The sequence below is a fragment of the Egretta garzetta genome, unplaced genomic scaffold (genome assembly GCF_000687185.1).
Source record: "Egretta garzetta isolate BGI_Z169 unplaced genomic scaffold, ASM68718v1 scaffold96, whole genome shotgun sequence".
NCBI classification, from domain to species: domain Eukaryota; kingdom Metazoa; phylum Chordata; class Aves; order Pelecaniformes; family Ardeidae; genus Egretta; species Egretta garzetta.
Window position 1 is genome coordinate 1,784,862 of NW_009259965.1, and position 15,999 is coordinate 1,800,860.

Sequence of the window (15,999 nt, forward strand, 5' to 3'; positions counted from 1 at the left end):
CATTGAAATACGTAAATACTGCTTTTGTCTTTTTCCAGAGGCGATACCACAAGTTCTCTTCAGTAGGTAGTGATGGTTGTGTCGGCTCTTTACCTGAGGGAAGGAATTCTCGAGCTCATTTCAGTTAGGCTATCCATTCTTCATGTTCATGACTACATAACTGTTGCAGTCTTTGCTCAGGATGAAGATAGCCTGAAGTTGTAGAGGGTGGAAGTTAGCAATGAGCTAACGTTACAGGTCATCCATCTCAAAATGAGAAATCTTCCTTTGCCAAATCAAGTGGAGCTAGCTGAATGTAACAAGATAACTGGGGTTGTAGTTTAACTTGTAGTGGGGTACTGACTGGGATTGGATTACTTTAGTGTTGCTTCAGGCTTGCAGACTAGCTTCTTAAGTGTGTGATGTTTTGGGGATGCCATCACATTACTGGTGTGAACCTGGGAGAGTACCAGTCTGTAATCAAGAGCAGGGAAGCCTGTTTTGACACATTCAAAAATAAAACTAACGCTGTAGCAGTAAACTGAGAGTGACAGCTTCACTCTTGCAACTTAATCAGGGTACCTCTACTTAAGTGCCTTGTATATATAATAACAGCAAAGTGAAATAAAAGGGAATTTGGTTTCCCAAGTAGTCAGTATGCATCTGTTTCAATTGTGGAACATAGTGCTTAGCGTTCAGAAGTATTCCTTAGAACTTAGCAGCTGCTAAAGCAATGATCTAGTCAAGCAGCTATGGGCAAGTTTCACTAAATTCCTGCACATGTTTAGGGAGTTGGTATTCATGTGTGAAATAAGTATGTCAGGATGTTAGAGCTGGGATTGCTTAAGCTTTTACAGCACAGAAAGGGTACTTAGTCAGCTCTTTAATCGTAGTGCTTAGCTAATAAGTAAGTTTCTCAACTTCAAATTCTGTTTCAGGCTGGAAAATAAGCTGTTTTGTCTATCCAGATTTCTACTTGCTGTTTATTTAAAAATCACAATAGGAGTCTGGCTTAGCTGGAGTGATGGATGCAGAGTACTCGGATGTTTTTGATGTTACATGGTTTTAAGGAGTTAAGCATTCTGGAGAAGACATAAAGTACACTTGAATCTGAATGTGCAAAGGTGCAGTAAAAGGAGCGTGATAGCAATAATACAGCAAATAATGGGGCATAAATTACTGTAACCTGGTACTGTTAAAGAGTAGTGGAACCAAATCAGTGGGGAAACTTAATTTGTGTTCAACTCCATGTGCAACTTAGTCTATGCATTGATTGATAAACATAAGTATTCCTAATATTTTTTGTGTGGAATTGACAAAGCAGTGAGTTGAGTGTTTAAAAACAAAGTCTTTTTGTCCAGAAGCATATTGATGATTAGTGAACTTTGGTTTTAAATTAAAATCATGAGTACTAACAGGATGTCTCTTTTGTTTTCAGGTCTTGGCACAGAATGAATATAATTAGAGAAAACAGAGATCTTGCTTGTTTCTACACAACAAAACATTCATGGAGGGGAAAGTAAGTAGTTTAAAGTTTGTTTTGGTTTTTTTTTTTAAAATGTTTTGTGTGACAGTTCTTCTCTCCATTATTGGATTTAACTGCATAGTTCCTGTACTGATGGTTGAAAATTGAACTAAAGGCTCCTGCTGCTCAGTCTCTGAACTGAATGTATCTTCACTAGAATCAATTTGGATTTTAAGCATTGTGTTTTAGCCTTCCTCTGCATGTGCTCCCACACTTCAGTGTAGCTCTGAGATGGACCACCTGACTTAGCTTTTGAGTCTCTTGAATTTGCTATATGAAGCACTAATTCTAACCTGGAAATGCTTCTTAGAACAGGTTCTTGGAAGAGTAATGTCTTATGTACTTTAACAGATGAGGGTCACTAGTCCACACACATACTTAACATGTTGTGTAATAGATTGTCTGTTAAACTACTGAGATTATTTGCAGACTTCTATTACTAGAAATAAACTTCATCCCTAATGGGGGTCTTGGATCTAAAAATGAATTTTCAGTGATGCTTCTGTCTGCAAAAGCTAGGGAACTTCTAACAAAGCTATTCATGAAATGATCATAACTGGTATCTGTTATACTGTGTTTGAAGTCAGCTGTTATGCATGCTTTTTAAACTTCATAGGACTTTCTTTGGTATCTTTACCTGTTGTTCCTTCTGACGTGCATAGTAGTGCTGTGGAACTGAGATTTTTTTTTTTTTTCCCTTGCTACCTAAACATCAGCAGAACAAAGAGGGTACATTGTCTTCACCTCAGAAGCATGAGTACTGCTTTATTCTAATGATTATACTGAGAGGTGATGTCTGAATCTCTTTGACCAGTAAGTTGAAACTGGTGCTTTTCTTGCTGTCTGCTGACTAGATACTTCATGAATTCTTCCTATCAAAGATTGGGAATGCTGGGAAACAAAGGAGGATGGGATTGCAAGGAGTGGCAGCCACAGATCTTTCTCAGTTGTGCTTTGAAGAACAGTGAGATTGCTTCAGTGTCAAATCAAAGAGCTTCCTGCCTTTTTGTCAGCAAAAATTAAAGCCCTGGGTAGTTCAGAGTCCAGAGTAGACCGAGCAGCTGTCTGAGGGCAAAATCTTTCCTCTACCAAGACAGATTCTTGAAATATAGTTTAATACTTAGTTTTACGTCATTGTAAGTCCATCCAATAGGTGTGTAAATTGAGCCTTACCTGAGTTAAGATCCATGCATTTGGATTTGTGTGGGCATGGGTGAATAAACTGTTTCCTTTAGTAAGATACTATGTTGGGATAGAACGTTAGAACACTTCCTCTCATAATCTTTGTCGCCCAACAGAAAATATCTGGTCTCTTTCTCTGAAGTTCCTGTGGTATATGTGCAAATTTAGTGTGTGCATGATTTGAGCCACTTGGTGAAAATTAAATATATGTAACTCATATTGCTTTTCCTGCTCAATGCCTTCCATTAAAGAGCCTGTTCCTACATGATACAAGCTGTTGAAGTTAGAGCAGTATGATCTTGAACTTTGACGGTAGTGTTCTGATAAACTATGAAGTCTTACAGAACTTCAAACTAAGTCTAAAGTCTAAAACAGAGGCTTAGTTTAAAACCTCGGTGGCACTTTTCACATAATGAAGGGAAAAAGAGTATTTAGCGAGTAGTTGCCTCTTGTTGTGTTGCAGCAGAAGCTTATATGTCTTTCAGTAAGCTTTTATTTGAATATTTAAGTCCACTTGGTTTATAAACATTCTGAATATAATCTATGGATAACAGAAAAAAACCCCAGTAACTTAATGTGTCTGTGCTAAATGAGCCTGAATCACTCTGACTATTCATATGACTTGTCACTTTGTTGAATGTGGCCTGTGTGCATGGCAGTTAAAGTATTTTCTAGTAGTACCGGTGATGATGTTCCAGTGTCAATCTGTAGTTCAGTAAAACTAACACTGTCTTTCTCTTGAGTGTGGTAGTATAAAATTTGTCTACCAGCTTAATCCTGATTAAAAAAGTATAACTTTTGACTTCTACAGTGCTTCGAAGAAACTAGTGAATAGGCAATAGTCTTTTTACTGTGAAAAGGACATTTGCTTCAAGCTCTTGCTCTCAAAAGAGCCTGGCATTAGACTGTGCTGCAGAGTAGTTTGAGGCATAATTAATGGCAAAGTCCTCAAGGCCTGGAGGTATAAGTATCTTTGTACATAGAGAAGTTCTGGACAAGAGTATGTTTAGGCTGCGTGTGAACTGACTTCTGAGTCTCCTCTGTTCGTGCAACAAGACTTGGGTCTTCTGGCTTTGCCTAGGGAGAGGAGATAAAGGAAGTGGTAACTTGACAAATCTTCTGTTCTGTCTTGTGTTCCTTGTCACATCACATAATAAGAATGCTGGATTGTAAATATGCCTCCTAGAACTTGAAATGTTGGCTTGGGTGCGAGGGGAGAAAAGGAAGGGGCTATAGTGTTTGAAAGCTGGTCTTCAATTATGTGTCTTCAATTATGTGTGATCATTGCAGATTCTTATTCTGCCACAAAGCACTGTGAAGCTATTTGGTATGTTAAGTGAGTAAACAGAATCTTAAACAAGTAATAAAGTGCTTTATTACTTGTGATAAGTTCAAGTTCTTTAGAACAGCATAAACAAGCCTTATTTGTAAATCATATAAAAGACAGAACACCTACCTAAATTGTGCAATGAGAGGGAACAGTTGGTTTGTTCAAAGGATTTTCTTATGATCTTGGAAGCGGAGCATTCTTTGACAGACTGAATATAGTGGCATTATTAGCAGCTAGAGTAACTTCAAATGTTCTGCTTCATTACTACGACTTCTCTTGACCTGCATCTTAAATAAGGAAAATTCAACTACATGGGAAAACAAATAGGTTTTTCAAACAGATTAAACATCTTTAAGGTGGCAGGTCACTTCAATATTACAGATTTTTTTTCTAAGCATTGAAGAAAATAAGTACTTGCTTTAATTCCTAGATAAACTTCTCTGGGCCAGTAATGGCTTGAACTTGTACCAGTTCATTTGAATAATAATGGAAAATGGTAGGGAATGCAGTTTGTGAGATTGATTGTGTCAGACAGATATTCTTGGCTATTATGAGAGAAGGGAGGGCATGTCAAATAACATGAGGAAGCAGCTCTGGATGTATCTGAAGCCCACACAAAGTTTGACCTTATACAGAAATGATGGCTTGTGTTGCAGACATGGCAAGTGAGAGAGAAGAAGGGACTGCAACACAATAATGTGGAGAAAGAGGGAAGAAGCAACCTGCTTTTTTGATGCAGTGTCTAGTATGGCACAGATCCAGATTAGCTAGCTATCTGATTGATCACTTAAATTGTTACACCGAATGAGTTTTAATACGGACAACTAGCCAAAGTGTTTTTATTTGGTTCAAGTTCAAGAAAGGCATCCATGTTCAGATCCTGTTTCTTTGCCCAGAGAATAGTTACTAGAATTGGCTCTGGTTCAGGCTTGGCTTGACTTCCTGGGCAGGACTGCTTCCAGATAGAAGTACCCTAGAACAAGAAGTTTGAACAAGTAGTAAGGTATTAGTAATAATCTACTGTTTGAAACTCTAGTTAGTTACATTGCAAAACTTTCTGCTTCAGAAATATGTAAATAGTTTCCATATAAAGAGTTGGTTTAGGGTATGCTGTTGAAGAGATTGTCTAGGAAATGAAACCATGGTAAGGTTTCAGTTTTGCATTTGATGCATCTAAATTTCTTAGGTTCAGCTCACTGCTTCTTGTTTCTGATATGCCTGAAATGCAAGCACCTACCTTGCTACAGCTGTTCTTTAAGCACTACAGCAATTAATGTATCTGTGATATTGATGTACAATGACTAGCTGCATATTGAACTATAGCTTCAGTGATCTGAGTCTTTCTGAGTTTAGTAGTCTTTAGTTTTTCTCAAGGTGAAGAAAACTAGGCTTGGCCATAGTAACACTTTCATTTGTTACAGTATTGTGATCAAGTGCGTCAATTGGATTATTTCATGTTACAGCTGTTGTCTGAGACAGCTGCAGACAGATGCTTTAGAGTACTGCAGGAATATCTTTCTTCCTATCTGTGTAGTCTTTTTAGAATTTATTCTGGTCTGGTGGCACCTTCCAGTTCAAGTTCCAAGAGCTTTTGTCCTGACTTAGCCAATAACATAAGAAAAGATATGCATAAATATATTTAGTAATATTTAACTTGTATGCCCCTTTTACAGATATATATATAGCACAGAGGAGCTTAACATATTGTAAGGGTAAACTGAAAGCTAGCAACTTAAGAAAGAAAATTCCATATCCATTTCCTAACACTGACTTATATAGTTGCTTAACATAATTTTTGCCATTCAACTTTTTTATATTCTAGGTATAAGAGAGTATTTTCAGTTGGAACCCATGCCATCACCACATACAATCCCAACACGCTAGAAATTACAAATCAGGTAACTATCATTTTTGAACAGTGCTACTTTGAGTTGATTTTTACTTATGTTCACCATCCAGAGTTAATAGTGGCATTCAGTCTTTAGAAACTGTCTAGTCTAACAAGATCGCAGCAAAACCAGAAGGTATGGCAGCTGCTACAAGAGCATGCATAACAGAAAATTGGTGTTGCCTTCACTAACTCTACAAATACCCAGTAGTTGTTGTACTTCTAGGCAATTTGTCATTATTGGCCCATAAGTAGCAGTTTGCTTTTTGGGTGTGCTGTTCTGAATTAACTGGGATAAGTTTGATCACTGTAAGGCTATGTCCCTGAAGGGCACTTGCTTACTTTACAGAGTATCAAATAGGAAGCTCAAGCAAAAGCTGTCATGTAGCATGCTAGCTATTGTCTTATTACAGCAGCTGGCTTAGTTGTTATAGGTACTAAGGGGTTTTGAGTGGAGGAGATGTAACTTTAAAATTACTAACAGTATAACCTAATTGCTTTCAATTGTCTAGTGGCCTTATGGAGATATCTGTAGTATTTCTCCTGTTGGAAAAGGACAAGGAACAGAATTTAGTCTCACTTTTCGCAAAGGGAGTGGGAAAAAGTCTGAAACTCTTAAGTTTTCCACAGAGCACAGAACAGAACTCCTTACAGAGGCACTGGTAAGATTTTTTTTTTTTTTTTCCCTTCAAACAAGCAATAAGTACTTGGTTAGCAATACCATTTGTGGTAGCTTACTCTGCTTTCTTTCCTTACATAAAAAGTAGGAAAGCAAGTTGTCTTTGGAGCTGTTCTATTAATGTACTTGATGCAGTGTGAGTTGCAGCACGTAGTGCATGTTTCTTAAATAGTAAATAAAGCTACAAATACTGAGTATATTAAACTGCAGTGAGTATTCAAGGAGGCTTAGTTAAAGTTGAATATGCAGAAAAACTTCTTTACTTTGAGGGTGACAGAGCACTGGCACAGGCTGCCCAGGGGGGTTGTGGAGTCTCCTTCTTTGAAGATACTCAGAACCCAACTGGATGATGACCTGTGCAACCTGCTCTGGGTGAACCTGCTTTAGCAGGGGGGTTGGACTAGATTATCTCCAGAGGTCCCTTCTAACCCCTGCCATTCTGTTAAGTCCCATAAAACAGGGTCAGCTTAAACGTAGACTTTCTGGGTGGATTTGCTATCATATTTGCATTCATTCATTGTTAACTTTTTTTAAAACAGAGATTCAGGACAGACTTCTCAGAAGGAAAAATCACAGGACGGGTAAGTATCTGGCTTGTCTGGATCATGTGCAGTTTAATGAAATGATCTAAAGACTTAAACTTCTACTATGTTTGTGTATGTTATGCTTGTACTATATGCACTACCTAAAATAGCTTTTGTGAATTTGGATCTGAAGTCTTGCTTTGAGAAGAGAAAATTAAGTTTGTTCAAAAGCAATGGGAACCTTTTCAACAGTAGAATATTTGAGTGTACTTGGCTTGAGCCTTACAGTGGTATATTTAAAGACTCTGAATGTTACTGCTGAAATAAAGGGCTTTGCCACATGGAGTTATTATCTGGAGAGAAGGAAGAAGAAAAACATAAGCTTTGATTTATTATTCAATGTTTACCACTTCCAGCATTTTACTTTCTAATTCTGAATAGTTTTCTGCAAAACATCCTCAACGCTTGATGTGGGAATATTGTTTCTGTAGGTCAGATTAAAGACCAGATTGCTGTTTAATGAATCTTGGTAATATAGTAATAAGCAAGGCAATATACAGAGCTGGACTCTGTATTTGGTTTTATGTTTTCTGGTCACAGAAGGTAGCACTTAAAGTAACTTAAAGCATTGACTACAATAAATCTTCAGTGGTGAGCATGCTAACACTGCTGGAATATGGGGGTCCCCTTTGCCTTCCTGTGGTTTACAACAGACCTCTAAATTTTGCTGATTTCAGTAAGTCTGTATTTGTATGGAATACAACTGCAGGAGATGAAAAACTTGCACTATGGTAATAAGTTTACCTTAATTTAGTCTTGATTAGCTGAATAACAGGATCTGGTGCAATAGCTATTTCCTTGCCTAACCACAGTGCACGCAGTCTGTGAGTAGGCCACCTTCTGCAGCAAGAGAAATTTACTCCATTTTGGGCTGTTTTGAGTTTGCTGTTCTCTCTTCAAAATGCATTGTTTATGTTGTGACTTTCTTGTTAGTAGACAGCTATTTTCATTTGATTCATAGTGTTCTTATAGTTAAGAACATTAAGGGAAATTATATCATTTTTTTGAACTTTACACCCACACTGCTTACTAGACTGGAAAAGATCTATTGGTGTGTAGTAAAGGAGTGTGTGTAGATGTCTAAAAGTAGCTCTCTCTGCAGAGGTATAACTGCTATAAACATCACTGGAGTGATACGAGGAAACCTGTGATTCTGGAGGTGACTCCTGGAGGTATTGACCAAATTGATCCTGCAACAAATAAAGTCCTATGCTCCTATGACTACAGAAACATTGAAGGCTTTGTTGATATTGCTGGCTATCAGGGAGGCTTCTGTATCCTCTATGGAGGATTCAGTAGATTGGTGAGTACTGAAACAAAACATCTTGGTATGGTGCTTAGGATGTTTATAGCTGCATATTTAATAATGAAGCTTCAACATAATTTGAGCAGACAAGTATGTGCGTCTTTGGCACCCAACTGTGGAGACTGAAGTCTTGTGGACAGGTTTTAAAACCTCTTTTCCACAGAAAACTAGATAAAACATTTGAGAGCAATGTGTGGTGTTTTTTTCCTTATTGCATGTTTAAAAACTACAGAGCATAAAATACCCAGGTGTTTATATTTGGATAGTCAATACAAACGCAATGTGGATGTGGAGTTCCCTGGTGTTTCTCAAAATTACAGAAGTGACAGGCAGTATAACTAATCTACCTAACTGATGGAGGGATTCTATTCAGAAATAGATCGATCAGTGGTGATGCTTCCTTTTCAGGCCTGTGATCTGATATTCAGCAGCTTTGCTTGGGAAATACTGCAGTGTAATGTTGGTTTCAAAATCTTAAAAAGGTTTGTGTACTGTACTGCAAGCAGCCTGTACTGCAAGCAGCTGAAATGGATCTTTAGGAATTAATTCATGGTTTCTAATGTAAATATAGCTACCTCAGTCACTACTAACAAAATAGGACTCTGCTCTCTAGATCAGGGTTTCCACGTCTTTTGTACTGCAGCATGCTTTTCGCTGGCATAAAACTAGCAATATATAATTGATTCTCTAGAGCTGCCCTAACTTTGCCTAGCAAGGCTGGATAGCCGCCCTTACAGATAGCAGCTGAGACTATCACTGTGGTTCTCTGGCTCCTCACTCCTGCCAGGCTGTCAGGATTTGTTGCCAAGGGTGGGCAGGCAGGTCATGCAGACCTTTCCTTTAATGTCACACTAATGTGTAGCAGAGTATCCTTTAGGAATAGCTGCTATAGATGTTGTTGTTTGTAATGGAAATGTAAACCTCATATTGGATCTCTTGTGTAATAAATGCCTCTTCCCTTTATACTCTGCACTTAGTAAAGGCAAGCCTAACTGCTGGGAAGATTCTCTGCTGTTAGATATATAGTGGAGGATTATTTATGGAACTGTGATTTCTTGAGCTATGCAATATTTTTCACCTGGGTTTTTTTTTTTTTCCTTGTGTCAAAACTTGCAGCACCTGTTTGCGTCTGAGCAGAGGGAGGAAATTATCAAAAGTGCAATAGAGCATGCTGGTAACTTCATAGGTATTTCTCTGCGGATAAGGAAAGAATCCCTAGAATTTGAGCAATACTTGAATCTTCGCTTTGGAAAATACAGCAACGATGAATCTGTAACATCTTTAGCAGAGTTTGTTGTTCAAAAAATAACGCCTAGACACTTGGTAAGGGTATCATGAATTTACTTGGTTCTTCTTTGGTGCTAAGAATTCTCTTTCTTAACATTTTTTTTTTCCCCTTAAGGAACCTGTGAAAAGGGTACTAGCTCTTACAGAAGCTTGCTTAGTTGAGCGAGATCCAGCTACCTATAACATTGCAACTTTGAAACCTTTAGGCGAGGTAAGACACTACCTTTCTCAGTACCACTTCTTCAAAGAGAAACTCTAAAATATGATAATAGTAGGAATTCCATAGTATACAAAAGATGGCCTCAATTTGTAGAGTAGATCAACAACACTGCTTCATGAATGTGATACTTGTCTCTTATTTTTAGGTATTTGCAATAGTATGTGACTGTGAAAACCCCCAGCTTTTTACCATTGAATTCATCAAAGGACAAATTCGGAAATACTCTTCAACAGAAAGGTAATTGGAGCTCCTCTGGGTTATAAATTCGAATGGATTGTAGTGCTTCTAGTTTCTCAGCTTCCATAAACTCTGACCCTCGGAAGCGTTAACTTGAAGCTTTGCGGTTCTAGTGGTCTGCCACTTACAAATCAAGATTTGTTACAGGATCTAAATCTCTATGCTTTGCCTTCGTCCCAACTTTAAGCAAATCTGTCCAGAAGTTTTCTGATGAACATGTAAAAGTGTTGGACAGTTAGATACAGTCTGTTTCTCATAAGGAGTGTTGTTCTGTGTATGTTGTGCTTGGTTAAGCAGTATATCTCAGAGAAGGAAAGAAAGCACAATTTAAGTGATATGGAAATGTGAAGGCTGTAAACCCTTTGAGCTATCTGCTTGAAGTGGTCTTAGTTGATTCTATTTAAAACAACCAACAGAGTAGTCCCTGAGTGCACTTGCAGTTGTAATGCAGTCTAATCCTGCTAAGTTAGGTTTGCAGAAAGCACAGGGATGAATTGGCTCACAACATGTGTAACTCGTTAACAGATAATCCAGAGTTAATCCTTTTAGTGAAAGGCTGCAGCTGGCTATACTGGGTGTGAGACAGTGAATAATAATAATAATTCTTACAGTGAATAAAGGAACACTTGAAAGTCAGTGACTTCTTCCAGAGGTGTAGAGCTGTTAGCACCAGTTTTAGTAAGAGATTCCAAGTATTGCTGCCCTTCATTCTGTTTGACCTTTTTTTCTCTACTTTTCTATATAGCTTGGTTCTCTGGCATCCCTTTTCTGATCTAAGTTGTATTCATATGTCTTTCTCCCAACCAGAGATTCTCTCCTGGCTAGCTTATTGGATGGAGTGAGAGCTTCTGGTAATAGAGATGTCTGTGTGAAAATGACTTCCACGCACAAAGGCCAGCGTTGGGGATTACTCAGTATGCCTGTAGATGAAGAAGTAGAGAGCCTTCATCTGAGATTTTTGGCTGCTCCTCCAAGTAAGCTAATAATGGTTTTATAGTGCTCTTTAAAGCATCCAGATATTTGGTCAGGTACTGTGCACTTAACTTCTGTTATGTCTTCTTCTAGATGGTAACTTTGCAGATGCTGTGTTCAGATTCAATGCTAACATTTCCTACAGTGGGGTACTACATGCAGTTACACAAGACGTAAGAATAAATCCTCTGCCCATCCTCGTAAGATGTTGTTAATGCATAAAGATATTCATAATTGTTATTTTTTAACCAGGGTCTGTTCTCAGAAAACAAGGAGAAACTCATTAATAATGCCATAACAGCATTGCTCTCGCAAGAGGGAGATATTGCAGCATCTAATGCAGAGCTTGAAAGCCAATTCCAAGCAGTAAGACGACTAGTGGCTTCAAAAGCGGGCTTCCTTGCCTTTACTCAGCTTCCAAAGTAAGTGAGAAGTCTCTTCAAGCTTGGAAGTAGTAGGTGAAAACAGTTCTTGAGATTTTGATGATGTCTTATCTTTAAAACTGAGAATTGGAGTTAAGCCTCAATTCTGAAAAAGGCTGGAAGAATCTGTACATGATTGCTTCCAGTAGTATGAGGCCATCATCAGACTTTAATGTAAACTGAGGATCCCAAATGATCATTAGTATGTAAAGCTGATTCTTCCTTTGCTAAATACTCTCTGCCTTGAGTCAAATATGATTTAATGTTTTTCCTAGTGGAAAAACTTCTAAAATGCACCTTCATCTGTCCTTGAAGTAGGCAGTTCTTCATTCTTAAAGTATGTTGTTGCCATTGCTATCATCATTTCAACACAAGATGGAACTTGATGTTAGGAAGCTGAGTTGTACTCCTACAGTAAGTACAGGCTGCTTGGAGTTTGTGTCTTAATTGGGTAACATAAGAACACCAGAAAGATTTTCTGCTTCCTTCTGAAAATGAAAAATTCTTTGGAATATTTCTGACAGTGGACTATGGAGCAACTGTATTGATGTGAAGAGTAACATACCTCCTTAGTTCTATTTCTCTCTGAATAGTGTCCTGTACTGTCACTACCCTGTAAGTAGGGAAATATGTCCTTGTTTTGGTGAATGTGCTCTCAGCGTGTTGTAAACAGTTAAGTCTATTAATGTTTTCCTACCAAGGAATCTCAAAACTTATGTAAATGTGAAGGTACTGGCTTGCCAAATGCAATGGAAGCATGCCACTTCTGGTCCCTGATTGGACTTTTATCTTAAAACTAAGATTTCTGTTTCCTTTCTAATCTTTGTGGTTTTGCTTTCCTTTCAAAAGATTTCGAGAACGATTAGGAGTGAAGGTTGTGAAAGCCCTCAAAAGGAACAATGACGGAGTCACCCATGCCTCTATTGACATGCTTTGTGCTCTTATGTGTGTAAGTATGAAATTGCAGATTCTTTCACTTTGGAATGTGTAAACTTCAATCTACTGAAAGATATAGAAATAGGAACTGCCCTTCAACTTGTAGTGTGCTCAAACATGAAATTTGTTGTAGGCTTTTGGACTACAACTGTTAAGAACTGAGGGTTGAAATGCAACTGTATAGTGAATACTTTTTTTTTTTTTAATAGCCCATGCATGATGACTACGACTTGAGGCAGGAGCAGTTAAACAAAGCTTCCCTTCTTTCCTCAAAAAAGTTTCTAGAAAATCTACTAGAGAAATTCAATTCCCATGTGGTAAGTCAAATTTTGAAAACAGATAGCTGCTCTAAGTGCCTTTCCTAATTGCTATGAAGACACTTCTGTCATACCTGGATATATCTTTGAATGTATTTGTACCTGCAACTGAAGTACAGAAAATACAGTTATGTCTGGCACTGAAGTTTCTTCTAAATAGGTTTGGATCTTGACAGGATAGAATGTAGTTGTCTATGCTGCAGAACTTGTGTCATGCAACAAATGTTTGCATCTTTAATATGGAAACTGCGTGTTCCTTTTAACTAAAAGGATAGTGTAAACTGGTACTTACGGGATTAAAGCTAGAACAAGTAATTTGCAGCACATCAGTATATGAGGTAATCTGCTCTAGGAGCCAATACTTTACCAGAGAAGTGCCATACTCAGAGTAATGGCATGTTTTAAACTTGTAATTTTTTGCAGACTGTTTCATGGTATGACAGGGAAGAGCACCTTCAGTATCATGAGTACTGAATAAAACTTGCATGCAAACTCTCAGGCAGGGGAGAAGCACTGTATCTGTATTACATACCTGTCTTCCTAATTTCAGGATCATGGGACAGGTGCCCTAGTAATTAGTTCGCTTCTGGACTTCCTGACATTTGCCCTATGTGCTCCATATAGTGAGACTACTGAGGGGCAGCAGTTTGACATGTTGTTGGAAATGGTGGCATCTAATGGAAGAACACTATTTAAGCTCTTTCAGGTAAGTGTTTTTTTTAATCAGAGGCCTTAGGTAGTCACTGAACATGAACTTCCTTGTTCTCCTGAAAGACAAATTTGTCTACTGTTCAGCAGTTAATGTGCCTAAACCTTGTCTATCTTGGTGAGATTTTTAGTAACCTAATTGCTTTACCTTCAGATACTAGGTTAAGGTGGTTATTCTATAGTGAATGATACACCAAATCGTTGTACAATAGACTGCCTAAGCCTTGTTTCTAGAAATGGTTTAAAATACCAGTTAAATCTAGATCAGCAGATGCACAGATCTTCCTTTCTTTGGAGAATTTGCCACCCTTTGTTTCTCTCTCAATAAATGAGAATTGAGTTAAAAAACAAGAGTAACATCATCTTCAGTAGTAAACCTATAAGAATTCAAAGATATTTAGCTAAAATGTCAGTGCTTGCTTTCTGTAAAAACAGTATGCCCTTCTGCTTCTTGGTTAATGTCAGCTTTTGTCAGTTTCCCCAGCATTATTCCAGCTTCTCTGGTATATGCTGCTGTTCAGTGCCAAGGAGGCATCTGATAGTTGCATGAGAGGATAGGAACTCTTCCTAGGGATAACTTTCACAAAACTGAAAGATTAACTTTTGCCCAGAACTGGAGGTAGAACAGCCATGTAGATGAGTTAAGGAAACTGAATCATAGATGATCTAATCTTTGAATTTTGCACTTGAGTAATTATTTTGTCAACATTCTATTTTAGCACCCTTCCATGGCAATTGTGAAAGGAGCAGGTTTGGTAATGAAGGCAATAATAGAGGTGAGACTTTTATCAGTGTTACCTGGGATAGCATACTGAATATGTATTGTCTATTTTGAAAATGCAGTTGCTTACCGATAGAAGTTTGTTATATTAGCTTTTCTTGGGGGCGGGGGGAAGGTGAGGAACAGAACACCCCTTAATTGCAAGTGGTTTAATATAGCAACTTGCTTTATCTTGCACTTGGGGGGTTGGAAGGCATGTGAGTTGGGACGTTAGGTAGTGCCTTGCATGTTTTCATACTGCAGTCAAGGTTTGGCTGTTAATGTTGTTTGTAGCTCAGTCACGCATCTCAGAGCCACCAGGCTTCTGCATGTTACAGAGGGCCTCTCGAGGAGGAGAGGCCATATTTCCTGGAATGCATTGCCAGATGGAATGGAACTGAGATTAGCAGGCAGTATTGTCCCAGAGCAGACTAGTGATGTCAGCCTCTGTTCTTCCTCTTTCTGCTTCAACAAAGGATGATTTGGCTTTGTTAGTTTCCATACCACATGATGTATGGGCCAAGTCCATACTTCTCAAGAGCTGCTCATGATTGTTGCAGGGTGACCTTGCTAGCTGACTCTCGACACTTCCTGTGTTGAAATTCAGGGCTAAAGTTACTGCCTCATTGTATCACAATGGCTTATGCATCTGAATTGCATCTAGTACTTTCTTGGAATGGAAGTGAATGAACACTTGAAATAGAGGTATTATAAATCCACAAGTTTCCATTGATATACCTGATAACATTAGCTAGAAATTGCTATGCTGTTTATTGCAACTTCTGTCATTTGAACTACAGTGGGACATGGGCAAGTAAAAATGCAGTGAAAGCTTTTTCTTAGTTACTCATTGCAACCAATGTATCTTGACTGAGTGACCGTCTTACCTGTGTGGCTAAACCAAACAGCACTGGTTATTCTTAAATGACTACTGTTGACCAAAGTCAAGCAACAAGTGAATACTTGTGGCTGTCACTTGTTTAACCCTAATTTACAGTTGTGATGTGGAAGTGGTGCTTGTAAATGTACTGCCAGCCTCCTGATCTATGACAGGAGACAGGCACCTTGCCCTATTAATACAGTTACTGTCCTTGTAGATATAACCACCAATTAGCTCATCCATGGCTTTACTATGACTTTGATCAGTTGCTGTTGAGAACTTGCACTTAAAGCCTGTCATACTATAACTTCTGGGTGTTGGATATTAGTTGACAAAATTGATGGTGAAAAAGGCCTTGGAACTGTAGACTAAGATAAAAGCAGCTTAACTAAGATTCTTTCTTTAGTAATCATCTTGCCCTGTTTCCAAAGGAAGGAGACAAAGAGATTGCTACCAAAATGCAAGATCTTGCCCTCAGTGAAGGTGCCTTACCTCGTCACTTGCACACTGCTATGTTTACAATAAGCACAGATCAGAGGATGCTTACAAATAGGTATGTCAGTCTCACTTGATATCTTATCTTTAAAAAGTCTTAAGTAATGGCCTCACTAACATTAGGAACATTGGGAGGTCAAGGAAGAAAACTTGCAGTTCTTTAGGAGAATATTTTCTCCAGCAGCTGGTGTGTTAAGTAGAGCAAGCTTCAGCTGAGACTGCAGCCACTTAATAGACCTTTAATTATTTTTTTCCAAAATGGGACTTGGGTTGGTTATTCACTAAAGGCTCA

The 15,999-nt window shown here is 38.3% G+C and overlaps 1 protein-coding gene across 3 annotated transcripts in view; it reads left to right on the top strand.

Annotated features, from left to right (window-relative positions):
* Nucleotides 1–1,420: 1,420 nt before the first annotated feature.
* The window catches only part of DNAJC13 (DnaJ heat shock protein family (Hsp40) member C13), a 49,249-nt gene continuing 34,670 nt past the window's right edge, over nt 1,421–15,999 (top strand). For all 3 annotated transcript variants that reach the window (XM_035895690.1, XM_009640182.2, XM_035895691.1), the window contains exons 1-16: nt 1,421–1,498; nt 5,839–5,914; nt 6,417–6,566; nt 7,123–7,164; nt 8,270–8,470; nt 9,590–9,796; nt 9,876–9,971; nt 10,126–10,217; nt 11,025–11,191; nt 11,283–11,362; nt 11,442–11,611; nt 12,461–12,560; nt 12,757–12,864; nt 13,415–13,570; nt 14,292–14,348; nt 15,644–15,765. In XM_035895690.1, coding sequence (XP_035751583.1) covers nt 1,431–1,498; nt 5,839–5,914; nt 6,417–6,566; nt 7,123–7,164; nt 8,270–8,470; nt 9,590–9,796; nt 9,876–9,971; nt 10,126–10,217; nt 11,025–11,191; nt 11,283–11,362; nt 11,442–11,611; nt 12,461–12,560; nt 12,757–12,864; nt 13,415–13,570; nt 14,292–14,348; nt 15,644–15,765 — 1,892 coding nt within the window. In that variant the 5' untranslated portion in view covers nt 1,421–1,430. The remainder of the gene's footprint in view (nt 1,499–5,838; nt 5,915–6,416; nt 6,567–7,122; nt 7,165–8,269; nt 8,471–9,589; nt 9,797–9,875; nt 9,972–10,125; nt 10,218–11,024; nt 11,192–11,282; nt 11,363–11,441; nt 11,612–12,460; nt 12,561–12,756; nt 12,865–13,414; nt 13,571–14,291; nt 14,349–15,643; nt 15,766–15,999) is intronic.